General features: G+C 47.0%; 1 protein-coding gene across 1 annotated transcript in view; it reads left to right on the top strand.

The window, feature by feature from the left end:
• The first annotated feature begins 6,715 nt into the window (after window positions 1–6,715).
• Window positions 6,716–23,278, top strand: part of EVL (Enah/Vasp-like) — a 139,634-nt gene continuing 123,071 nt past the window's right edge. Inside the window, exon 1 of the mRNA XM_045073640.1 lies at window positions 6,716–6,967. Within this exon, the coding sequence (XP_044929575.1) occupies window positions 6,963–6,967 (5 nt within the window). The 5' untranslated portion in view covers window positions 6,716–6,962. The remainder of the gene's footprint in view (window positions 6,968–23,278) is intronic.

The following is a 23,278-nucleotide window of genomic DNA, read 5'->3' on the forward strand; positions in this document are numbered from 1 at the left end:
AGTCCCTGGCACGGTATTCATCTCCTGGGGCTGACAAAGCAAAACATCCCAGGCTGGGGCAGGGGCGGGCCTGGGGGTAGGGGGGGCGGGGGGCTGGGGTCATGGAGGTAGAGGGGGCGGGGGGCAGGGGGCCTCAAACAACAGACATTTATCTCCTCCCAGGCCTGGGGGCTAGAAGTTCCAGATCCAGAGCCAACACGGCTGGTTTTTTCCAGAGGCCACTTCCCACGGCATACAGACGGCCACTTTCTTGAGATGCCTTCACATGGCCTTTTCTCTGTTCCTGGCATCCCTCTGGGGGGCCTAATCTCCCCTCAGCATAAGGACATCAGTTAGATTGGCCCACACTAAAGGCCTCATTTTAACGTACTTACCTCTTTATAGTTCCTATCTCCAAATGCATTCTGAGGTGCTGGGGTAGGGTTTCAACATATGAATTTGGGAGAAAGGGGAACACAGCGTCGAAGAGTTGAAGAAGGGCTAATCTGTTTTCCCAAGTGGCTGCACCATTTTACAATCCACTAGAATGTATGAGGGTCCAATTTCTCCACCTGCCAACCCTACTTATTTTCCTTTCTTATTCTACTTTCTTATTATTTTTTTATTTATAGCCATCTTATTGGCTGTAAAGTGGTATCTCATTGAAGTTTCTATTTGCATTTCCCTGACAGTCATGATATTAAGCATCTTTTCATATGTTTATTGGCCACTTGTAGATCTTCTTTGGAGTCGTAGCTGCTCAGACCCTTTGCCCACTTGTTACTTGGCTTATTGGTATTTATATTATGGAGTTGGAAGCGTTCATTATATACTCTAGGTACAGACCTTCTTCAGAGATAGGACTTACAAATATTTTTTCCCATTCTGTGGGTTGTCTTTTCACTTTGATGGTATTATCTGCAGCAGAAGTTTTTTAATATTGATGAAATTCAATGTATCTGTTTTTTCTTTTGTTACTTGTTCTTTGTTTTTTGGGTTTTTGTTCTTGTTTTTATTTTTGATGTCATAGCTAGGAAAATTTAGCCTAACCAAAGGCTAGAAAGATTTTTTTTAAAGATTTTATTTATTTATTTGACAGACAGAGATCACAAGTAGGCAGAGAAGCAGGCAGAGAGAGAGGAGAAAGCAGGCTCCCCGCTGAGCAGAGAGCCCGATGTGAGCTTAAAGCAGAGGCTTAAACCACTGAGCCACTCAGGTGCCCCAAGGTTAGAAAGATTTACACAGCTGTTTTCTTCTAAGGGTTTTATAGTTTGGGCTCTTCCATTTAGGTCTATGAACCATTTTAAGGTAATTGTTGCATATGATGTGAAGTAGGGATTTCTACTTGTTTCAGCATCATTTATTGAATCATAATTCTTTCCTCCACTGAATTATCTTGGCACCCTTGTTAAAAATCAACTGCACATCAATGTAAGTGTTTATCTCTGGACTCTTTATTCCATCAATCAATCTGTATCTATACCTAACCCTCTGCCAGCCAGTACTATACTTGACTACTATAGCTTTGCTGTAAATTTTGAACTCAGGTAATATGAATCTTCCAACTGTGTTCTCCTTCAAGACTGTCTTAGTTGTCCTAGATCTTTTGCATTTCCAAAGGAGTCTTTGAATCACATTGCTAATTTCTGGAAAAGAATAAAGGGGGTGATTTTGACAGGGATTGCATTGTATCTGTATCTTGTACTCTGTCTGCTTTGTGAAATAGATTTTTTGTTTGATCCCCTAGGGCATGAGTCAATAAACTGTGACCTGCAGACCCAATCCAGCCTGCCACCTGTTTTTGTAAACAAAGTGATATTGGAACACAGTTACATCCATTCATTCATGGATTGGCTATGGCTGTCTTCAAGCTGCAGTGGCCAAATGGAGTAGTCATGACAAAGACTGAATGACCTGCAATAAAGCCAAAAATATTTATTATCTTGTCCTTTGTAGAAAAAGTGTGCCAACCCTTGTTCTAGATCAGTGTCTTTTCTGGTTTTTACTACCTCTAACTAACTTTTTCAATTTTGAAAATGATGTTTTTATTCCTAAGAATTACTTTTTGTTCTCATATTGCTCTCAAGCAAGATCTTCTTGACTCTTCTTATAACTTCTCTATCATTCCCTCCATTAGACATGACACCTGCTGACTTCTCTTTCTCTTGGTAGAACATCATGTGAGGGGATCAAAGATTTCAGATTTCCCAAGTCTTCTAAAATATGTGCTCAGAGGCCCAGGCCTCCCAGCCCATTGTAGGCAGGTCCCCTCAGCCCCACAAAGGCCTGGCCGTCAGGATCTCTAAGCAGGTGTGAGACAGCTAGGAGAGAGGAGTGGCCAGGGAGTCTCTTCCCCAGGGATGACGGTGACAACCTCCCCCACCCCCTCAAGCTGAGACCTGATCTCCAGAGCTGGGAAGGCCCAAGGGAGGTTGGGCCTCCCTAGGGTGGGCTGGATGGGACATTCTTTCCCAAAGGCCTTAGGGCTCCCATGAAAAGGATCAGCAGCTCTCTCCTGGGTTGCTGGCCAGCGTGGCCTAAGGGATGCCCTTGGCTCAGCTTTCTGAACGTAATTGAGTGGAAACACTCAGGCAGCCTGGGAGGGCAGGACTTGGCTACAGGCACCTCCAAAAAAGCAGGCCTGCTCCAACCTGGGTCCTCAATCTGCTTCTCTCATCGCAAAGAGTGGCACTGAGAAGGTGCCCTCTCTGGGAAGGGCACACAAGGTCCTCCTCTCCGGCCCCCAACACACATACATCTGGCCAAGCTTCCCCTCGGTTGGTCCAGGTCTTTGAGACACTCAGCAGGAAGCTGGAGTCATCCCCAGCATGACCACCACAGGCCCCGCTCCCAAGACTTGCCTCTTCCTGAGCCTTCAAGAGGGTGAAACAGGACTTTCAGGAGAGCTGCTTTTTGAGCTGAAAAGCCCGAGAGGTGGAGTCAAAAGAGAAGCTCCAGCTATGAGCCACAGGCCATCCCTGAGTGTGGGGAAGGTAAAATGGGCCAGAAGTAGTTTCTGTTTCCTGCCAGATGGAACAGGAGCACAAGCAGGAGCTTGCATTTCCAAAATGACCCCCTCCTGCAGGCATTGCTTGGATGAGGGCAAAGAGACAACAGGGTCTCCTCACCTCTGTGCTGTAACAGACATGGGGTCAAAAGAGAACTAAGACCTGCAAGTTGTCCTCATGAAGTTCACGGTCTAGCGGGGGAGCCAGCAGGTCAAAAAGACCATCGCAATATGAGACGGTGAAGGTGTGATGGGGCCGAGCCCCAAACCCCCAAGCAGTATGGAGGATGGTGCCTGCAGCCCTGGGGAAAGGGGGTGTTTTGGGTTCTGAGAGAGAAGTGACAGGTGAGTGGGGGGTTGAAGATGGTTTGCCAGGTAGACAGAGGCAGCGTCCTGGGCATCAGCAAGGCCGAGATACATAGGTGCTCAAAAACTTTGGATGAATGAATGATTGAAAATGAATTGTGTTATATTCAAGGAAGACACTGTTGGTAATAAGTGAGTTGGTCAATGAGGTTAATGGTGCAAAGGCAGATTTTCAAAAAAAAGGTGCCGTGTCACAGGTGGCCCCCAAGGTTCTCTGATTCATCTGTTGTCTTCACTTCAAAGAAGCATGTCTTCACTCTGGGTTCTGGCATGGAGCAGTAATTGACTTCTGCTGTTAATATAAACCAGACATGGTCTCATTGGTGAATCATCGAAAACAACTGTGTTTCTTTTGATTATTTGGGGTGAGTGAGGTTTTGTTTGGCAACACCAAGAGAGAGAGAAGGTGGTGCATAGGGTTGGTTCCTCAACAGTGACCCCCCACCCCAGTCTGGAAAGCCTCAAGTAATAGGGAGAGAGCGGGGGGTAAGGTCGGCAGTCTTGCAACGTGGGGTCTGCAGGAACATGTGTCCATCTGGCTCTTCATCCACTGGCCTGTGTGACTTGACCAGGCTTCAGTTTCACCCTCCAGACAGGAGGTTAGACAGATATCTTTGAGGGCTTCCTGGCTCTATTACGTGGCTCTATGGCTAGCCAGGGCTAACAGCAGAACACCTGTGTTTCCTGCCTCCCCCACAAATGGGAAAACCAGTCCAGGAGGGTGTTCCAGTTGACCCATGGGTAGTAAGCCCAGCTACGTGTCCTACACCCCCACACGTCACGTGTCACAAAGTCACTGGCTTTGGTGAGCAATCTTTTCAAATCTGAGGAATGGTGACCTTCAGACACAAATCACTTGGGGGCCATATGTGTCAAAAATAGTGTTAATGTTCTTTTTATCGGAAGAATGTAAAACATGAATTCATGTGCCTTTAAGGAATCAAGGCTTTTTCAGTAAATGGGAAACATGCTAAGTAGATTCGTTTCAAAAACGTATAGTTAGTGGGGAGGGGACAAAGAGGCAAGAGTGAGGCTGCTGGGAGGAGGGTGGAAAGACTTTTCAGGAGCCTACATTGTGCTGTTCCGCAGCCATGCCTACAAGGATGTAGGAGTCCCATCTGTGGGGTGACAAAGGGAGGCTCAGAAGGGTCTACACTGTCAGTGGAGCGGCAACACGTGGCGTTCTCCTCCCTAAGCATCCTGGGCTGGGTGGGCACGACCAACACCCATTCATGGAGGAGCAGCCCTCTGCTTAGAGCACAAGTGGTCCCTACCTGTCCTCCCCAGCCCTGCCTGCTGCTCATGAAGCCTCTGAGGCTCAGACACAGGACCCAGGAAGTGATCTCTCCAGGAGCCTCACAGCTGATCTTACAAATTCACTGAGTGATGTTGGACCCCTTTCACTGTCTTGGGGTCCCACCCCTCCATCTCCTACCAACAGAAGGATTTGCAGTTCCCTTCCAGCATCAGAATTCTCTGTCCTCCTGTCTTTATTGTTCCAGGATCTTGGTGGTTAGCAGAGAAGATCGACAGGAGGTGTATGTCCCAAATCTTTGGTGCTAATGTTCCAGAGTAAATCTGTTACCAACAGGGCCCTGTGATGCTTTTCCAGTTACAGGATAGTAACAACTTACCGGACTCCAAGGCACCAGAGAGGTTAGAGTGGGCCACAAGCTCCAATAAATCAAGCTGGGAACAAACGAGCCAATATCCCATGGGCCAGGGGTGGTGATCTCGCACAGTCCAATGTGCACTGACCAAGGGTAACACTGCCTATATAGAACACCCCTGCATGTCTCCAGGTGCCCTGCAGATTGACCATTTTAGTCATCTTTAGTGTCGAACCAGTCCCTTCTGTAGCAGTGAGCCAACCTGGACCCCGGAATGAGGAGGACAAATAAGGTGAGGAGGAGCCGAAACCATCTGGACCTGCTAACAGGACCGTAGGGGGACAAATGTGTCCTTTTGAGTTTGAAGACTCCAGCTCCAACAAATAGAAAGGGAAAATGTGACCATCAGTCCCTAGGGAACTCGTGACAGGTGGATGCGGAGGGAGAGGTAGGTGATACGGAGGGGAGTAAGCACCTAGAGAGCCTTCCTCCTCCCCGCGAGAACCACGTTCAGCTGCAGCAAACCAGAACGAACGGGCACTGGGATTCTGAGTCAGAGAAATCCTGGACTGAGAACCGGCTCCACCACTTCTTGTACCGGGGGCAAACCCACAAAATTCACAGAGCCTCTTCATCCGGGTCAGGAGTAAAACAGCGACCCTTCCCCGCCCTAAATTCCAAACGTCGCCAAATGCTAGATACGCTTTTGTTTCGACTCAGTTTTTAAGAAGGTGGCTATGATTTCCATGTTACTGTGAAAGACAGGAGAGGGAGCATCAGCGGCAGAACCGAGAAAGCACGACTTAGACATGGGGAGTGCGACCCCGGAAGGTTTCTAGCCAGCGGTGAAGATCGCTAACCTTTAGGAAGGATGGGAACTTAACCGGTGAAAGCCGGGAGCGCCTACTTTGTGCTGTGATTTTTCACAGGTGTGGTTTGGGGGCGCCTCATAAGGCGCCCCTTGGGCTAGGGGACGTCCTCCACGTGTTGCTGTAACCCCAAAGCTTCGACTCTGGTCCCAGATCTGGCTATTTACAAAAAGAGGGCTCGACACCCCCTCGACACCCCTCGAATCCCGGCTGCCGCCTTCGTCCGAGCAGCTGGGGAGCGGCGCAAGTTGGGGGGGAACCCCCGGGCCCACTCACACGGACGCCCGCATACTAAGCGCCCTTGGTGGATGCCGGGGGCGCCCCGCGCTGGGCGGGGCTCTGCGCTCCACGTGCTGGCCTGACGCCCCGCCCCGCCCACGACACCACCTCACCCTCACGGCTCCGCCCCCCGCTGGTACCCCGCCCCCTCTGTCCTAAGCCCCGCCCCCCGCGGCTCGTCCTTCGCCGGAAGCCCGGTCCCCACAGCCCGGCCCCCGAAGCTCCGGCCTGTCCGCCGCGGGTCCTCCTTCCCCAGAAGCCCGGCCCCTCGCAGCTCCGCCCCGCCCCTCGCGGCCCCCGGCTCGGCGCTCCCGGAGGCGCGGGCGGCGGGGCCCCGCGCCTTTTGTGTCGGGCTCGGGCCGCCGCGCGCGCGCACTCCCCTCGGCGGCCGGGGGCGGCGGGACGCAGACGCGCGCACTCCCCTCGGCGGGCGGAGGGCGCCCCCTCAGTCCCGGCTCGCGGCGGAGCCCGCCCGCGCGCGCGCCCCGCCTCCTCCTCGGCCGTCGCCGCGCCGCCCGCGCCCGCCCGCCCGGGCCGGCGCCCCGAGTTAAGGCGGGCGCGCGCTCGCCCCCTCCCCTCCGCCGCCCGCCCTGCCCCCGGCGGCGCGCGCACACGCCGGCCCGGGCACGCGCCCGCCAAGATGGCAGGGGCCGGGGCCCAGCTGTCAGGCGCCGCCGCCGCAGCCCGTCTCCGCAGCTAGCGGCCCGGACGCCCGCCCCGAGAAGATGCTCCCCCGCTGCCCCCCGCAGCCCAGCGAGACGCGGAGCCGCCGCGCCCGGGGCCGGCTCCCCCGCTAACGCCCCGCGCCCCGCGCCGCGCCCCCGGCCCCGCGCGCCCGCCCCGGCAGCGACAATGAGGTGAGTCGGACGAGCCGCGCGGCGGGAGAGGACGGGGCGGGCGCGCGGGGGCGTCGGCGCGGGCGCCGCGGGGGCGGTGCGGGGGCGCCGAGCACAGCGGGCGGGGCGGCGGGGGCGGCGCGGGCGGCCGGTGGAGGCGGCGGGGGGCAACTGCGGCGCGGGGGGCCGGGCCGGCGGGCAGGTGTGGCGGCGCCGGGCCGCGGCCGTTCGGCCTCCCCTCCCGGGCGCCCCCCGGCCGCGCGGCGAGCCCCGCTTCGGCGGTTTCCCGCGGCCGCTCGCGTCTCGCGCCCCCTCTCCCTGGCTTCTCGCGCGCGGGGTAGTGCCGGACCCCAGGACAGCCCGGCCCGAGCCGTCCGCCGGCCGGGGCGCTGCTCGCGGTCAGGCCGAGAAATACAGCCCTGCGGGCGCCCGCGAGCCGGAGTCCTTCTGCCGCGGCCGGCGACCCTCGCTGGTCGGGGCAGTCACCCCCTTGCCTTTTTTCGGGGTAACGGTGCCTCCAGACACGCAGCCCGTCGCACGTACGGGGTCTGCGGTTTCGTCTTGCTTGTTGTGAACTTTACGTGAACGGAACGGTACAGTGAGTGTTCTTTTGTGTCCGCCTGCCTTCGCCCAAGTTGTTTTCGAGGTTCATCCATTTGCTCGCCAACCTGTAGCAGCCCCTTGCGTGCACACTCCGCAGTTTGCCCAGTCCCCTGGCGGTGGGCGTTGCACTTGGGTCTGCCTTTTGGCTATCACGCATACACTTCTGTGTCCCCCGCGCACTCATTTCTGTCGGGGACATACGTAACAGTGGAATTTCTGGGTCAAAAGATTGGCATGTCTTCAGATGTAATAGATGATACCACGTTTCCAAAGCGTTGGACCGATTTATACTCCTTCCCGCAAGCGTTTGAGAGTTCTTGTGCGCCACGTCCTTGTCAGCACTAGGTATTGTCGGTCTTAAACTTTAGCCATCCTACCGAGTGCGAAGTGTATCCCGCTGTGGTTTTAGATTGTACTTTCCTGACGACCCAGGAGGTCACGCTCGTGTTTATTTGGTAGCCTCTTTTATTATTAAGTGCCTGTTCAGATGTTTTGCCCATTTTTCTTTGGGATTTACACGGCTTTTCTCTCCTAATTTGTAGTTCCAGTCTGAAGTCAAGAAGAGTGCTTCTTATAACACCTTGCAGAAATCCTCCTGTTTTGCCGTTTGGATTAAGATCTACACAGTCCACTTGGAATTTGTTTTTGTGTAACTTTGTGTATTTGTGCGTGTGTAACTTTTTGTGGAATTGATTTTTTGTGGAAAAAGGGTTACATTTCACTTTTACCAGCACCATTTATTCAGCACTGATTATCAAAAAGGTCATCTTTTCCCTGTATTTCTTCAATGCCTTCTTCCTCATCTTCCAGATTTCCATGTGGGACCGTTTCTTTTCTCTGAAGAATACCCTTTAGTGTTCCTTTAGTTCAGGTGTGGGGTGACAGAGTCTTACTGTGTGTTTGTCAAGCAGAGAGAGTCAGTTACCATATGGTTTCGCTTATTCCTGGAGCATAAGGAATAACAGGGAGGACATGAGGAGATGAAGAGGAGAAGGGAGTTGGGGGAAATCCGAGGGGGAGACAAACCATGAGAGACTTTGGACTCTGAGAAACAAACTGAGGGTTTTGGTGGCGAAAGGGATGGGTCTTGGGTGAGTCTGGTGGTGGGTATTAAGGAGGGAATGAATTGCATGGAGCACTGGGTGTGGTGCATAAACAATGAATTTTGGAATACATAAAAAAATTAAATTAAATTTTTTAAAAAGGAAAACAATAGCTTAACTGAAATACAATTCACACAGCATAAAATTTGCTCATTTAAAGTATACGATTCCATGGTTTTTAGTATTTTCACAGAGTTTTGCAACCATTACCGCAATCTAATTTTAGAACATTTTCCTCCATTGTGAAGGGCTTTTTAGGTACTTAAAGAATTCTTTGTTTGCATTGTTTTCTTTAAGCATTTCGAAGACATTTCATTATCCCTGACTTGGACTACTTCTTTTGAGAAGCCACTTGTAAGTCTGTCATTCTCTTGAAAGCAGTCTTTTTCTCTGGGTACCTTTAAAATACTCTCTTTGTCTTTGGTTTCTAGCAATTTTTCTATGCTGTTCCTGGTAGGACTTTTATTTTTTATATATATATATATATATATATATATATATTTTTTTTTTTTTTTTTTTTTTTTTTTTTAAACTTATGACTGGGGAGTGCTTAGGTCTTCTTGAATCCGTGGCCTTAACATCTTTCATTAGGTTTGGAAGTCATCAGCCATTAATACATGAATTGTTACTTCTGCCCCATTCTATATCACCTTTCTTTTTGGGACTCCAGTTAAACATGTTACATCTTTCATTGGATTTTCTTTTTTTTTTTTTTTTTAAAGATTTTATTTATTTACCCGACAGAGAGAGATCACAAGCAGGCAGAGAGGCAGGCAGAGAGAGAGGAGGAAGCAGGCTCCCCGCCGAGCAGAGAGCCCGACGCGGGGCTCAATCCCAGGACCCTGAGACCATGACCCGAGCCGAAGGCAGCGGCCTAAACCACTGAGCCACCCAGGCGCCCCTTTCATTGGATTTTCTATCTCTTAACCTTTCTTCTGTGTTTTCTGTTTGTCTCTCTGTCCTCATTCTGGGTATCTCCTCACTTATCTCTTTTTCTTCTGCTATAAATGTTATATTAAACCATCAGTTCAGGGTGGGGTTCTTATTTTGTTTTTTAAAGATTTTTTTTTTAAAGATTTTATTTATTTAATCAGAGAGAGAGGGGGAGAGAGCAAGCACAGGTAGACAGAATGGCAGGCAGAAGCAGAGAGAGAAGCAGGCTCCCTGCCGAGCAAGGAGCCCGATATGGGACTGGATCCCAGGACGCTGGGATCATGACCTGAGCTGAAGGCAGCTGCTTAACCAACTGAGCCACCCAGGCGTCCCGTTTTTTAAAGATTTTATTTGTTTATTTCAGAGAGAGAGAGGGAGAGAGAAAGCAAGCGCCAGCACAAGCCAGAGGGACAGGCAGAGGGAAAAGCAAACTCCCCACTGAGGAGGGAACCTAATGCGGCTCTATCTGAGGACCCCAAGATCAGGACCTGAGCTGAAGTAAGATGCTTAACTGACAGACACCAGGTGCCCCTTTGTGGTTTTTTTTGGTTTTGGTTTTTTTAACACCCAAGATGGGGCTCTAACTCACAATCCCAAGATCAAGAGTCACATGCTTTACTCACTGAGCCAGCTGGGCATGCCTCAGTTGAGTTTTTCATTTCAGTTATATATTTTTCAATTCTTTAATTTCCATGTGGTTTTCTTTTTATAGCTTACCATTATCTGCCAAAATTATCAATCTTGTCTTTTATCTCCCTGAATATGGTATGCATAATTATCTTAAGGTGTGTCCGATTATGGCATTAATTGTGAGTCTTGTCTGCTCTCTGTTTTCTGTTGGTTTTCATTCATTTCATCTTGTCTCCTTATGTGCCTAGTTTTTGTTGTTATTGTTGTTGTTTTTTAATTTTGTGCTGGCCATTGAATTTGCCTAATTATTTTGTAGAAATTATTGGAGATCTAAGGTGATGTTTTCCTCTGCCAGGGAGAATCCACATTTGCTTTCGTCAGACGAATGGGGCACTTGGGATCTGGAGTCACTTCAGTGCAGTCTCAGGGATCGAGCTCTTTCTAAACCGAGCTGCAGTCCCTGTGAGGACCAACCTGTTTGGTCCACCTTTACCCCCAGGGTTCAGCTCTCCACTAGCACCTTCCCTCCCTAAGCCAACAACAAACTTTTAGCGTTCCCTTAGGAATTGGCAAACACCCCCAGGGAAAAGTAGCTCTGAATACTGAGCTCACTTTCCTGACTCTGATGTTTCTTCCTCCTCCAGGCATCCATGCAAACATTTATTATATTCTTTCCCTGCTTTTCTAGTTCTCTTCGGTTAGACATTGTTCTGATTTACTTAGTCCAAGGTTGTTAGTAGTAAAAGCTCTTCATTCATGTGGGTTAGGGGCAGTTTGATTCAGGATTGAATTCTGCAGGAGATTTAAGCTAGCAGGCTATAGAAGCTGTGGAGAATTATAACAACTATTTTCAGGGAGCCTGGGTGGCTCAGTCGGTTAAACCACTGCCTTTGACTCAGGTCATGATCCCAGGGTCTGCCACTGCCTGCTTGTGCACGCACGCTCTCTCTCTCTGTGTCAAGTAAATAAATAAACTCTTTAAATCAATAAATAACAGCTATTTTCATGTGTATGTTAACTCTATTAGACTGTCAGTTTGTGAGATACTCTTAGAATCAAGATAATCTCAAAAATAAATCTTTATTTTCCTGTAATATGTAATTAGTTGAAAAAATGGCACTTTAGCGCAGGTCATTACTGTGATGCAAAAGATATTGGAAGCAGGTGCTTTCCTCTCTTTTTTCTGTATTTCTTTCTTTTGTTTTAATTCCCTTGTTTATTAAAAATTACCCTTTATCTGGTCCTCTTGAGTATAACATTTAATCTTCTGATCAACAATAGCATAATAGCATTCTCATATTCTGTTCTATTGGATCAGATAAAATGGCATGACTGTAGAAATGAAAGTTTATAAATGGCTTTTCCAAAATGGGCCATTCATTATTCTTTTTCTTTAAGTTGTCTGTTTTTTACACAGATTTTTTTTCAGGGATCATTTCTATAGTTTGTTACACCGTTTTTTGTTTTTTTTAAATGCTGCTGACAGTTCACCATGGTTTTCTGTCACAGACTGTCTATAGTTAAGCACCAACGTGCGTACATGGACTTGTACCCCAAGTACTTGGCTTTTGCACAAGGACCTAAATTAGTCAAAGGAGTATATTCATTACCTCTGTTGTCAGCTCATTTGATTGGGATATTTATAAGCAACTTGGTTCATCCATGAAAAGTATTTTGCTTTCTGTTCAATCCTGAGTTTTTTTCAGTGAAAGTGATGCATTTTTCTTGCTAGATAATCTCATGGGGGTATGGAGATGAGACCTGTTCATAAAGGTATGCAAGATAGTTTCCAAAGCATCCCTTTTCAGGAGTGTCTAAGAAAGGCATAGGGCTCAAGATGCATCCTCACGAATGCACAGGCACAGACACAGTCCTTACTTATCACCGTGAGCCTGTACTGGCTAACACATGTGGGTCCAAGTACATTTCTGAACCTAGCGCTGCGGAATGGGAACAGAAGAGCATTTCCCCAGGTCATGGAGGGAGTCCTCGGAAGTCCTATTAGGGAGCCTAGGAAGACCTTGGCTCTCTTCTGTTGTTCTGTCTGCCTGTTTTTAGGCTGGTGCCACTGCTTTATTGACCTCATAGACAATAGTTTTTACTTTTTTTTTTTTTTTAGATTTTATTTATTTATTTATTTTAGAGAAAGAGAGAGAGTGTGTGCGTGTGAGCAAGGGGAGGAACAGAGGCAGGAGACAAGCAGGCCAACACGGGGCTCCATCTCAGGACCCTGAGATCATGACATGCGCTGAAATCTGGAATTGGACTCGCAACCAACGGAGCCACCCAGGCACCCCGAGTTTTACTTTTAATGGAAATTTTAATGTCAGTAATTTGTCGGAGAATACAGAGCAGTTTAGAAACCTATCTCAGAGTGTTTGAGAAAATACTCATTCAAGCCTGCAATATTCCAATGTGCTTTGTGTGAGACATGTATGGAAATGGTTCTAAGAGCTTATGCTGGTGATTTCCCGAGCTGGTGAAAAGAAGTCACCATGAATCATAGTGCCATTTATTGTATTTTATTTTAAATTTTTACTTAAATTTCGGTTAACATAGAGTGTAGTACTAGTTTCAAGTGTACAGTAATTCAGTCCTTCATACAGTGCCCGGTGCTGGTTACAGCACGTGCACTGCTTAATCCCCTTCACCTGTCTCACCCAACCCCGCCCAGCCGCTCTCTGTAGTCGAGAGCTTGTTTCATGGTTTCCCTCTCTCCCCTGCTTTTTTTTTCCTTTGCTCATTTTTTGTTTGTTTCTTAAATTCTTTTTTTTTTTTTTAAGATTTATTTATTAATTTGACAGAGAGAGATCACAAGCAGGCAGAGAGGCAGGCGGGGGGTGGGGGCGGGAAGGAGGCTCCCTGCGGAGCAGAGAGCCCAGTGTGGGGCTCGATCCCAGGACCCGGAGATCATGACCAGAGCCGAAGGCTGAAGCTTAACCCACTGAACCACCCAGGCGCCCCTGTTTCTTAAATTCTATGAGTAAAATCATATGGGGTTTGTCTTTCTCTGACTTATTTCACTTAGCATAATACTCTCTGTTCACACCATTGCAAATGCCAGAATTTCGTTCTTTTTTATGGCTGAGTAATATTCCATTATATGTATTTCTTTGTGCATGCGTGTATCTGTACACACACATCACATCTCCTTTATCCATTCGTCAGTCCATGGACATTTGGGCCCTTTCCCTTTATTGGTTATTGTAGATAATGCTGCTGTATACCTCAGGGTGCATGTCTCCCTTTGAATTAGTATTTTTGTATTCTTTGTATAAATATCTAGTAGTGCAATTGCTGGGTCATAGGCTAGCTCTATTTTTAACTTTTTGAGGAACCTCCATACTATTTTCCAGAGTGGCTGCACCAGTTTGCATTCCCATCAACAGTGCAGGAGAGTTCCCCTTTCTACACAGTCTCGCCAGCATGTGTTTCTTGTGTTGTTTTTAGCCATTCTGACAGGTATGAGGTGATACATCATTGTAGTTTTGATTTGCATTTCCCTGATGCTGAGTGATATTTTACACCTTTTCATGTGTCTGTTGGCCATCTGGATGTCTTGTTTGGGAAAATGTCTATTTGTGTTTTCTACCCATTTCCTAATTGGATTATTTGTGGAGCTTTTTGAGTTGTATAAATACTTTATGTGTTTTTTTTTAAGATTTTATTTATTTATTTGACAGACAGAGATCACGAGTAGGCAGAGCAGCAGGCAGAGGGAGGGGGAAGCAGGCTTCCTGCCAAACAAAGAGCCCGATGCGGGGCTCAATCCCAGGACTCTGGGATCACACATGAGCAGAAGGCAGAGGCTCAACCCACTGAGCCACCCAGGTGCCCCTGTATTTTGAATATTAACCCTTTATCGGATATGTCATTTGCAAATATATTCTCTCATCCCACAGGATCCCTTTAATTTTGTTGTTTCCTTCACTGAGCAGCTTTTTATTTTGATGAAGTCTTACTAGTTCATTTCTGCTTTTGTTTCCCTTGTCTTCAGAGATGTGTCTAGAAAGAAGTTGCTACAGCCAATGTCAAAGAGGTTACTGCCTGTGCTCTCCTCTAGGATTTAATGGTTTCCTGTCTCACATTTAGATTTTAATCCATTTTGAATTTATTTTTTTAAAAGATTTATTTATTTATTAGAGCTCCTGCATGTGCACGGGGGTGGGGGAGAAGTAGGGGGAGGGGGAGAGAGAGTCTTAAGCAGACTCCTTGCTGAGCAGGGAGCTTGACCCCCTGACTGGGGCTCGAGCTCATGACCCTGAGGTCATGACAGGAGCCAAAACCAGGAGTTGAACACTTAATCCAGGTGAGCCCCCCAGGCGCTCCTGTTATGAATGTATTTTCGTGTGTGGTGGAAGAAAGAGGTCCAGGTTCATTCTTCAGCACGTTGCTGTCCCGTTTTCCCAACACCATTTGTTGAAGAGACCGTCTTTTTCCTTTGGATAGTCATTCCTGCCTTTTCAAAGATTAATTGACTATATAGTTGTGGGTTATGATGATTTTTTTTTTTAAGATTTTTATTTATTTATTTATTTATTTATTTATTTGACAGACAGAGATCACAAGCAGGCAGAGAGGCAGGCAGAGACAGGAGGAAGCAGGCTCCCCGCTGAGCAGAGAGCCTGATGCGGGGCTCGAACCCAGGACCCTGGGATCATGACCTGAGCCAAAGGCAGAGGCTTTAATGCACTGAGCCACCCAGGCGCCCCTGATGATGATTTTTAATATGAGCAAAATCATCCTTTTGTTAAAGGACTGTCATTTTGAATTTTGCTGGTTGTGGTCATTTTGTTTGTATCTAGTTGTAAACATAATAAATTTAACCTTACATTTGTAATTGTACATAAATAAACTGCATGAAAATAAATCAGGTTCCCTTTAAAGGGAATCTATATACTACCTAAGTTTGAACTTTGCAGTAGACTATAAGCTTAATGGTAACTAAGTTGTTAAATGACTGTATCATAAGTGCTAGAGTAATATGAAGGGGACCTCCAGCTGACCTCAGGGTGGGGGGCTGGGAAGGGCAGTGGCCCCCTCAGCAAACAACTCTTCGTTTTCTCTTTCCTATCCCAAAAGGAGATCACCATAGAAACAATTTCTATTGGAAGTTTTCTCTCACTTTTTAGAAAAATAACTTTCCTGATTTGAATGTGGTATATATTACATGCAGAGAATTTGAAAGCATAGGAAGGTAGAGAAGACGATACAAATCAGCATTGATCTGTTATTTAGGGAAAACCACATTAAACATGGACTCTGGTTCCTTTACATGCATAAGGGAACATTTTCACAAAATTGATATTGGACGGTGTGCTTGTATTGGATATTTTACATTTAACATGTATGTATTACCCCCTTGTTAAATAGTCTTTGGAAATATTTTAAGTAGGCGAATAGTATCTATTATATGACATACCATACTTTATCAGCACTCCAGTTTTGAGACCTTTAACTTGCTTTTAGGATTTCATCATTGTAAATAGCACAGTGGCTAATGTCTGTGCACATAATTCTTAGGGCAGATCTTTGATTATTTCCTTAAGATAAATTAGTAAAATGGTATTATTACTGGCATCAAAGGGTATAAATATTTTAATTTTAATTTCGAATACTAACCCTTTATCGGATATGTCATTTGCAAATATATTCTCTTATAATTAACATTATCAGAATGTTAGTTTTAAACAGAGAAGAGAGAAAGAAAGAGATAAAGTTAGTAAAAGGAAGTTTAATCCTGTCTTAACTTAGAGGTGCCCCCCTAAAACAAAGGACTAGAGAAACGTCAGAAGTAAATGGTGTGGTTCCATGTGCTCACCAGTGGGGGGAGCCCCGTTCCCAATTCCTCTATAGCTACAGAGGCGTGCAGGTGGACAGTGTGTCTTTGTCTTTAAGGCTGTGTGAAAGGCATTTTCTCTTCATTTGGAGTTCATGTTGGAGTGTGGACAAACTTTCTAAAAAACTGTTGTGTTATGCCACACTTTGCCCCCTATTTTCTAAGCAGCCTGGATTTTAGAGTCAGACCTGATTCTGCTCCAGAGCCACTCGTTACCTGACTGATCAAATTACTTAACCTTTATGAGCCTCCATTTTTCTCACGTGTACTGAGGATAATTCCACTTCCCGCACAGGGTTTTGTGAGGATCAGTCGAGAATGCATAAAAAGTTCTTAGCCTGTGGTGTCCAATAAAGGTTAGTTACCTACCTCCCCCACCCCAATTCGTTATGTCTGCAACCCTGAAAAATCTGGATCAACCCTGAAAACCCTGAAAAATCTGGAACAATTCTAAATTCAGATATTCTACTCGTTGTCAATCACTAAATCACTCATCTTCCATAAGTGGTAATTTTTTGGTTTAGAAGCCATAGTTGTTACTAATGCTTCAATTTCTAAAAATGATTATCTGTAAAAGATTCAAAGGAGAACTGTTAGAATAAAGACAAAAAAGGAGGCAGGCTATTTGGGGGGAGAAGAGATCATTGTACCAGAACATTTACATTAAGAAATAGTTAACGTAACGTAGTAACGTAATGTAGGGGGCACCTGGGTGGCTCAGTGGGTTAAAGCCTCTGCCTTCAGCTCAGGTCATGATCTCAGGGTCCTGGGGTCGAGTCCCTCATCGGGCTCTCTGCTCAGCAGGGAGCCTGCTTCCTCCTCTCTCTCTCTCTGCCTGCCTCTCTGCCTACTTGTGATCTCTCTCTCTGTAAAATAAATAAATAAAATCTTAAAAAAAAAAAGAAAAAGAAATAGTTACTGTGGGGCACCTGGGTGGCTCAGTCAGTTAAGCATCTGCCTTTAGCCTGGGTCATGATCCCGGGGTCCTGGGCTCAAATCCCACATGGGCTCCCTGCTCAGCAGGGAGTCTGCTTCTCCCTCTTCCTCTTGCCCCCCCCAGCTTGCTCATGGACTCTCTTTCTCTCTTTCGAGTAAGTGACTGTATCGTCACTTCCTCCAGGAGTTAATCCTTGAGCCCTTCCCTGAAGGCCCTTCCCTGTTACTTGCCTGCATGACCTCCCATATCTCCTCTTCCCTAACTCTTTATATTTATAATTCTTTACATTTTTTTCTCCTATACTTCATGGAGGATTATGCTTGTTTTGATCACTGTTGGGTTCCTAGAGCCTAGCACTGTGCCTGGCACTTGGTAAATACTTCATCAATATTGATGCTGCCACCTATGCCTAAAATGGTTAGTGAATCATGTCATTGTCATTCCAGCTAGGCCTGGGTCCTTCCAAGTACAACGTTCCAGGCATCCACCCCCAAACTGGGGAAGCTGGCATCCAAACGAGAGCGGTTTCATTACGTGAATAATGACTTACTGCCCAACTGGGGTGATGGTGCTTTAGTCCATTGTTCCCATACGGCTGCTGTGGGGCGTGATTGTTTGTTGATGTGTGGCTGGATTGTTTTTCCTGTTATTTCCATGTAGGGACATTATGTGCTGTAACTTTTGGTGTCTTGGATGTTTCTCAAACTTTACCGTGCCTGGGAATCACTTGTGAATGTTCTTCCAAAACGCAGATCGCATTGCCAGAGGTGGAGGAATGCTTTCTTAAAATCTCTTTTTCTCTTTCTATTAATAGAATTTATATTTTAGAACAATTTTGTGTTTACAGAAAATTTGATTAGATAGTATGGAGAGTTCCCATCTACCCTGCACACATCTAAATGGTGTCATTTCCCCTGGTACTAACATCTTACATTTAGGGGACATTTGTTATACTTAATGAGCTAATATCGACACATTCTTATTAACTAAAGTCCAAACTTCACTCCTGGCTTCTACCTTGTGTCCTTCTCCTGTTCCAGGGTCCCATCCAGGACACCACAGCACATTTCATTGTTGTAGCTCCTTCAGCTCCTCTTGGCTTTGATAGTTTTTCAGCCTTTCCTTATTTCTGATGACCTTGACTTGTTTCAAGGAGAACTGGTTAGGTTAGTGTAGGATGCCCCTTGTTGGAATTTGTCTCAGGTTTTTCTCAGGGTTAGAGTGGGATTGCGGATTCTGGGAGGAAGACCACAGAGCCAAGGTGCCGAGGTGCCATTTCTTCACATCACGCAGAGGGCATGCTCCGGCGACATGGTCTACGGCTGCTGATACTGACCGCAGTCACCTGGCTGATGTCATGTTTTCAGGTATTGCCCTTGTGAAGTTAGTCTCTTCGTCCCCCCCCCCCTTTTTTTAAAGATTTTATTTATTTGACAGAGAGAGATCACAAGTAGGTAGAGATGCAGGCAGAGAGAGATGGGGAAGCAGGCTCCCCACTGAGCAGAGAGCCCGATGCGGGACTCGATCCCACTACCCTGAGATCATGACCTGAGCCGAAGGCAGCGGCTTAACCCACTGAGCCACCCAGGCGCCCCATCTTCGCCCCCTTATTAAGAAAGCTCATGGCACACACTTAAGCAGTAGGGAGTTGTGCTGTTTCTCCTGATGAGTGCTTTTTAAATATTAATAATAATTTTTATATGCATTAGAAGAAAATAGTGCATCACATCCAAAGTATTTTAACTGAGTTCCCCAGAGGGCTGTATCTGAGACAAAGGCCCACGTGAGAGGAGCTTTCAAGGGAGTGTTCCCCCTGGGAGCAGGAATGCGGGGAGGGCAGGGCGATGGAAAGAGGAAGAGCCGACACAGGCCTTCTGTCCCGATCAGGCCCTTGCTTTAAGCTGCCGACTTGATGACTGCATTGCACGGGACTCACATTTGTGGGGTGAAAGGGAGAAGCATAGACCCATCAGCTACTGTCTGCCTTTGACAGTGGGTGGCCCCGAGAGGGCTCCCATGTGTGGTTTTCTGTTAGTCAGCAGTCATTGTGGACTGTTTTCCCATAGCCCATGGCATCGGCCGGAGCAGGGACAGGGAAGGTAGGTCAGAGCCTGGGCGAGACTGGTCACTTCAGTGGTGGCTAGAATCAGAACCAGTGAGGCAGGAGGAGCGGAAGCCATGCAGAAAGGTTGCTTTGTACGTGTGGTCTTGCGAATATTATTACTAAATAGAAGGAAATCTGTTTCATTGCTTTCATCCCCTCGTGCATTGCTTCTTGATTTTCAGCCATTGCTACAGAGTTTCCGATCCTTCCAGGTTGGCTTTGCCTGGGTTTTTCTAGTGCTTGAATGCTTTCTTTTCTTTTTGTGGTACCCAGACGTTTTAATCTCTGACCCAGTTGCTATGACGTATACAGTTGGAAGGAGGGATCCAGTTTTATCCTTTTTTTGTCTGTTTTTTCACTTTTCCCAAAAACACTTATTGAAAGTTTCATTTTTCTCCCACTGGTTTGAGATGCTGTCTTTTGTCATATTTAACTAATTTGACCTATTTCTGGATTTTCTGTTACATCCCATTGGTCTCTATTTATTCATGTGCCTCTTTAATTAAAAGAGGCACATGAATAAATGTGCCTTTATAATAGGTTTTCATATTTAGTAGGGCTAGCACTCTTATTGTTCTAGTGCATTGATTTTAAAGAAAAAGTCTAAGTAATAGCACTGATCATGAATGACTAGAGTTTGGGAAATAGTGCTTTAGCCCAAAGGAGCAAATCTGGAATGGAATGACTCCGGCATCTATATACCCCTTGGGGAGAATTCTCATTGATGACATAATACATATGGCTTTTGAATATGGTTCCAAGAGATATGAGTGAGGCTAGAGATCGCTCACAGGAAGTATCACTTTTGAGGATAGCATTGTTAGCACATCAAGACAATCCCTACCCTTCATCCTCCTCCTCCGAAATTACTGATGAAAGCAGTTTATTTTGGAGATTTTTGACCTGTTAAAAATACTGATTTGTAGAACCATAGAAAGTTAGAAATCCTCCAAATCTGGTGGGCTTTAATCCTCACCGGGAATCAGAAATGCTTGGGAAGGATCTCTTCCGTGGCTTCTCCCCATGCCGGGGCCCTCCCTCAGAATGCTCCGTTAATCTGGGATAAGGTGTTCTGTTGTTGTTTTGTTCTATTGTTAAAGTCTCTCGATTATTTTTACATGAGCAGCCGGAGTGGAGAACTGCTGACCCAGTCAGCCACCAGGTCAGGGGCAAGGCTGATCTTTCTGACACTGTAGTCCCAGCACCCAGCAGTGTCACATTATCATATCATTACAAATAATCATATTTAATTATATCATTACAAATAATGATTCATTGAGCAATATGTGAAGCCCTCCTTTCTCAGATGGGGAAAGGACTCCAGACTCCGGAAGTCACTTGCCGAGGCTCACGGGGCAGTGGGCCAACAGGGGCAGGAAGCACGGGTCTTGACTCCGCACCGTCCTCTGTCCACATCCTCCCCTTTACTTACGGGCCGATGTGGTCAGGAGCAAGGGCTGTCGTGACTTCTGCGTTGTCCAGTCTTGTGACCTTGACCTTAGCTCCTCCTGTCAGTCCAGCAAAAAGTACAGCTCAGGGGTGAGCCTGAGACTTTGTGGTAAGATCGTTGGATTGTTTCAGCCTGTCTGCGGTGTCAGCCCACCTCGGGCAGGGGAGGCCGAGGGCCGAGCGGGGGGAAAAGGCACAACCAAGTGCTGTTCCCTGGCCTGCGAGTTTACAACTGTCTCATTTTTTGACAGGAGTTTCACACCCTCAGTTCATAAAACACATTAGAGTTTTGATTAAAATGCATAATGATGGGGCGCCTGGGTAGCCCAGGTCATGATCCTGGGGTCCTGGAATGGAGCTCCACATTGGGCTCCCTGCTCGGGAGCTTTGAGTTAGGATGTGTGGTTTTCTGGCAGTCAGCCGTAATTGCGTTTTTCCCATAACCCATATTGCTTCATTCGGTCCTGATTTAGGTGGTTCCCTGGGAAAGCCTTGGATTTCAAAGCCAGTGCGGTCTCAAACTCAGGTTGTGCTAAATGTGCTGGATTGGGGGCTCTTCTGGCAGTGGTTTTTTGGGTTGTTTGGACCAGTCCTGCTAAGAAAAGGAGAAGGTGGAGAGTCAAGAAGATCAGTTTGAAGGTGTGAGAGCTACCAGGCAGGAGGATTTGCAGAACAAAGAATCGGGAGAGGGCCGACGGGTATGCCTGACGTTTGGCCCCGTTTCTCCCCTTGAAACAGTGCCGGAATCGTCGCACTTGTCACCTGAGAAGATGATTCGAGCTGTAGGCAGAGGGACACGGCTGGGGAGACATTGGTGATGAGAACCCGCCAAGGAGGAGGAGCCCTCATAAACTCGCCAGGTTTTTGCTGTGGGCTCTGCTTAGGGACAGGGGTGAACCAGAGGAGACTGGCCCTCTCAGAATGGGAGGAATCAATATCTGATCATCCTCAGGTGACGTGGGGTTGTTTGTAGCCCCGACCTACCTGCCCATTGGAAGCAAGAGCAAATCCTCTCAGAGGAGTCTCCCACCACCTGCGTGGTTTCTTGTGCAATGGGTGGCCCTCAGTCAGAAATGACCAGATCTTTGAGAGGTAAAACTTAACCGAAAACCAAGGGGAAATATAGACAACAGGAACAGACAAAATAAAATCATCAGACTTGGATTTTTTTTTAAGATTTTATTTATTTATTTGACAGACAGATGGAGATCACAAGTAGGCAGAGAGGCAGGCAGAGAGCATGGGAGGCAGGCTCCCCGCTGAGCAGAGAGCCCGATACAGGGCTCGATCCTAGGACCCTGGGATCATGACCTGAGCCGAAGGCAGACGCTTAACCCACTGAGCCACCCAGGCGCCCCCGACTTGGATTTCAAGAGAACTGAGAGTAGGATGTTTAAGGAAATCAATGTGCTGTACCTTTCCTTGTTCATCGTGGCCAGCCCAGTCCCAACGAGGCTGCCTCCGACTCCAGCCAGGGTGTTCCGGGTCTGAATGGTGAGCAGGTGCGTCTGCTTCGTGTCCTCAGCTGTGTTTGCACGGTTGTGAGCATCTCTGCTCCATCCCATCCTGGACAGCTTTGAGGTTGGGACAGGAGAGGAGCTGGAATGATGACCACAGGCTCTTAGACCTGAGAGCTAAAAGAGGGCCTGATGCTGTGTTTGGATCTTACTGTGCTTTTTTATCCTTGGGAGACGTGGACATTGTGATTGGGTTAGGCAGCGTAAACACTCAGGGAGGTAATTTTATACCATAAGGGTGGTGTTAAATATTTAACATAAACATCATTTCAATAAATGTGAATTCTTGAAAAATACTTTAAAATTTTACATTTACTATAGTCAATGTGATTTTTTAGAAAGTATAGACTTATTTGTTTGAAAATTTACATGGCTACTACTTACGGATCTGCTTTTGCGTATCAGATCTGCTTAAATTTTTACTTGAAATACACCCGTTGAGTGCTTACCACATGCAAGGCAGTGGGCCCACGACAAGGCTACAGACGTCAGTAAGAGTCGGCCTTTAGAGAGAGAGAGCCAAGACGGGGAGCCGAGCCTGAAACCAAAATGTCAGAAAGGAGGTGCGAATTTTTGGCTTTATTTATTTTTATTTTTTTGCATTTGCAGTGGGCCAGGCTAGGAGATGTCATCTTCTGTTCTGGTTCTTCCCTTTCGCACTTCTTTGAGCTGGTTCATTTTCTTCCTGTTGGCTTTTCAGTGCTTAAAGACCAGTGGTCTTCAGAAAGCCTTGCCTTAGCTTAATACCCTCAGTTCTTCCAGTTTTTCATGATTTATCTCTAATTAGTGTCCCTTTTGAGGGCCTTCCTTTCACTGAGCTCAGACATGACCCATTAGCAATGTAAAAATTTAAATTCTGTAACGGGGTTGGTCACAGAACAATGTTGGCCCCGGCCGCAAACGAAACCCTTTATACCAAATGGAAACACACCACACCTTGGAGCCTGTGTGCCTGCAGACAGATCATGTCCCGCGGGCCTCGCCTTCTCTTGCCGGCTGGGATTTCCCACAGAGCAGCGTTGGGGCCCGGTGTATAAACACTTCCCTTCCTGGGAAGAGGGAAAATGCTCTCTTCAGTTCGTGTCACTACATAAAATGGAGCTGTAAGCGACATACGGAATCAGATGAAGCATCTCCAACAGGAGAGCAGCCCTGGAAGGAAAACCAGCGGGTCCCCTCCCCAGAAGAAAGAGTGATGTTCCTCCCAGTATCTGAGT

Source organism: Mustela putorius, unplaced genomic scaffold (genome assembly GCF_011764305.1).
Source record: "Mustela putorius furo isolate JIRA1106 unplaced genomic scaffold, ASM1176430v1.1 tig00000129_pilon_pilon_pilon, whole genome shotgun sequence".
Lineage (NCBI taxonomy): Eukaryota > Metazoa > Chordata > Mammalia > Carnivora > Mustelidae > Mustela > Mustela putorius.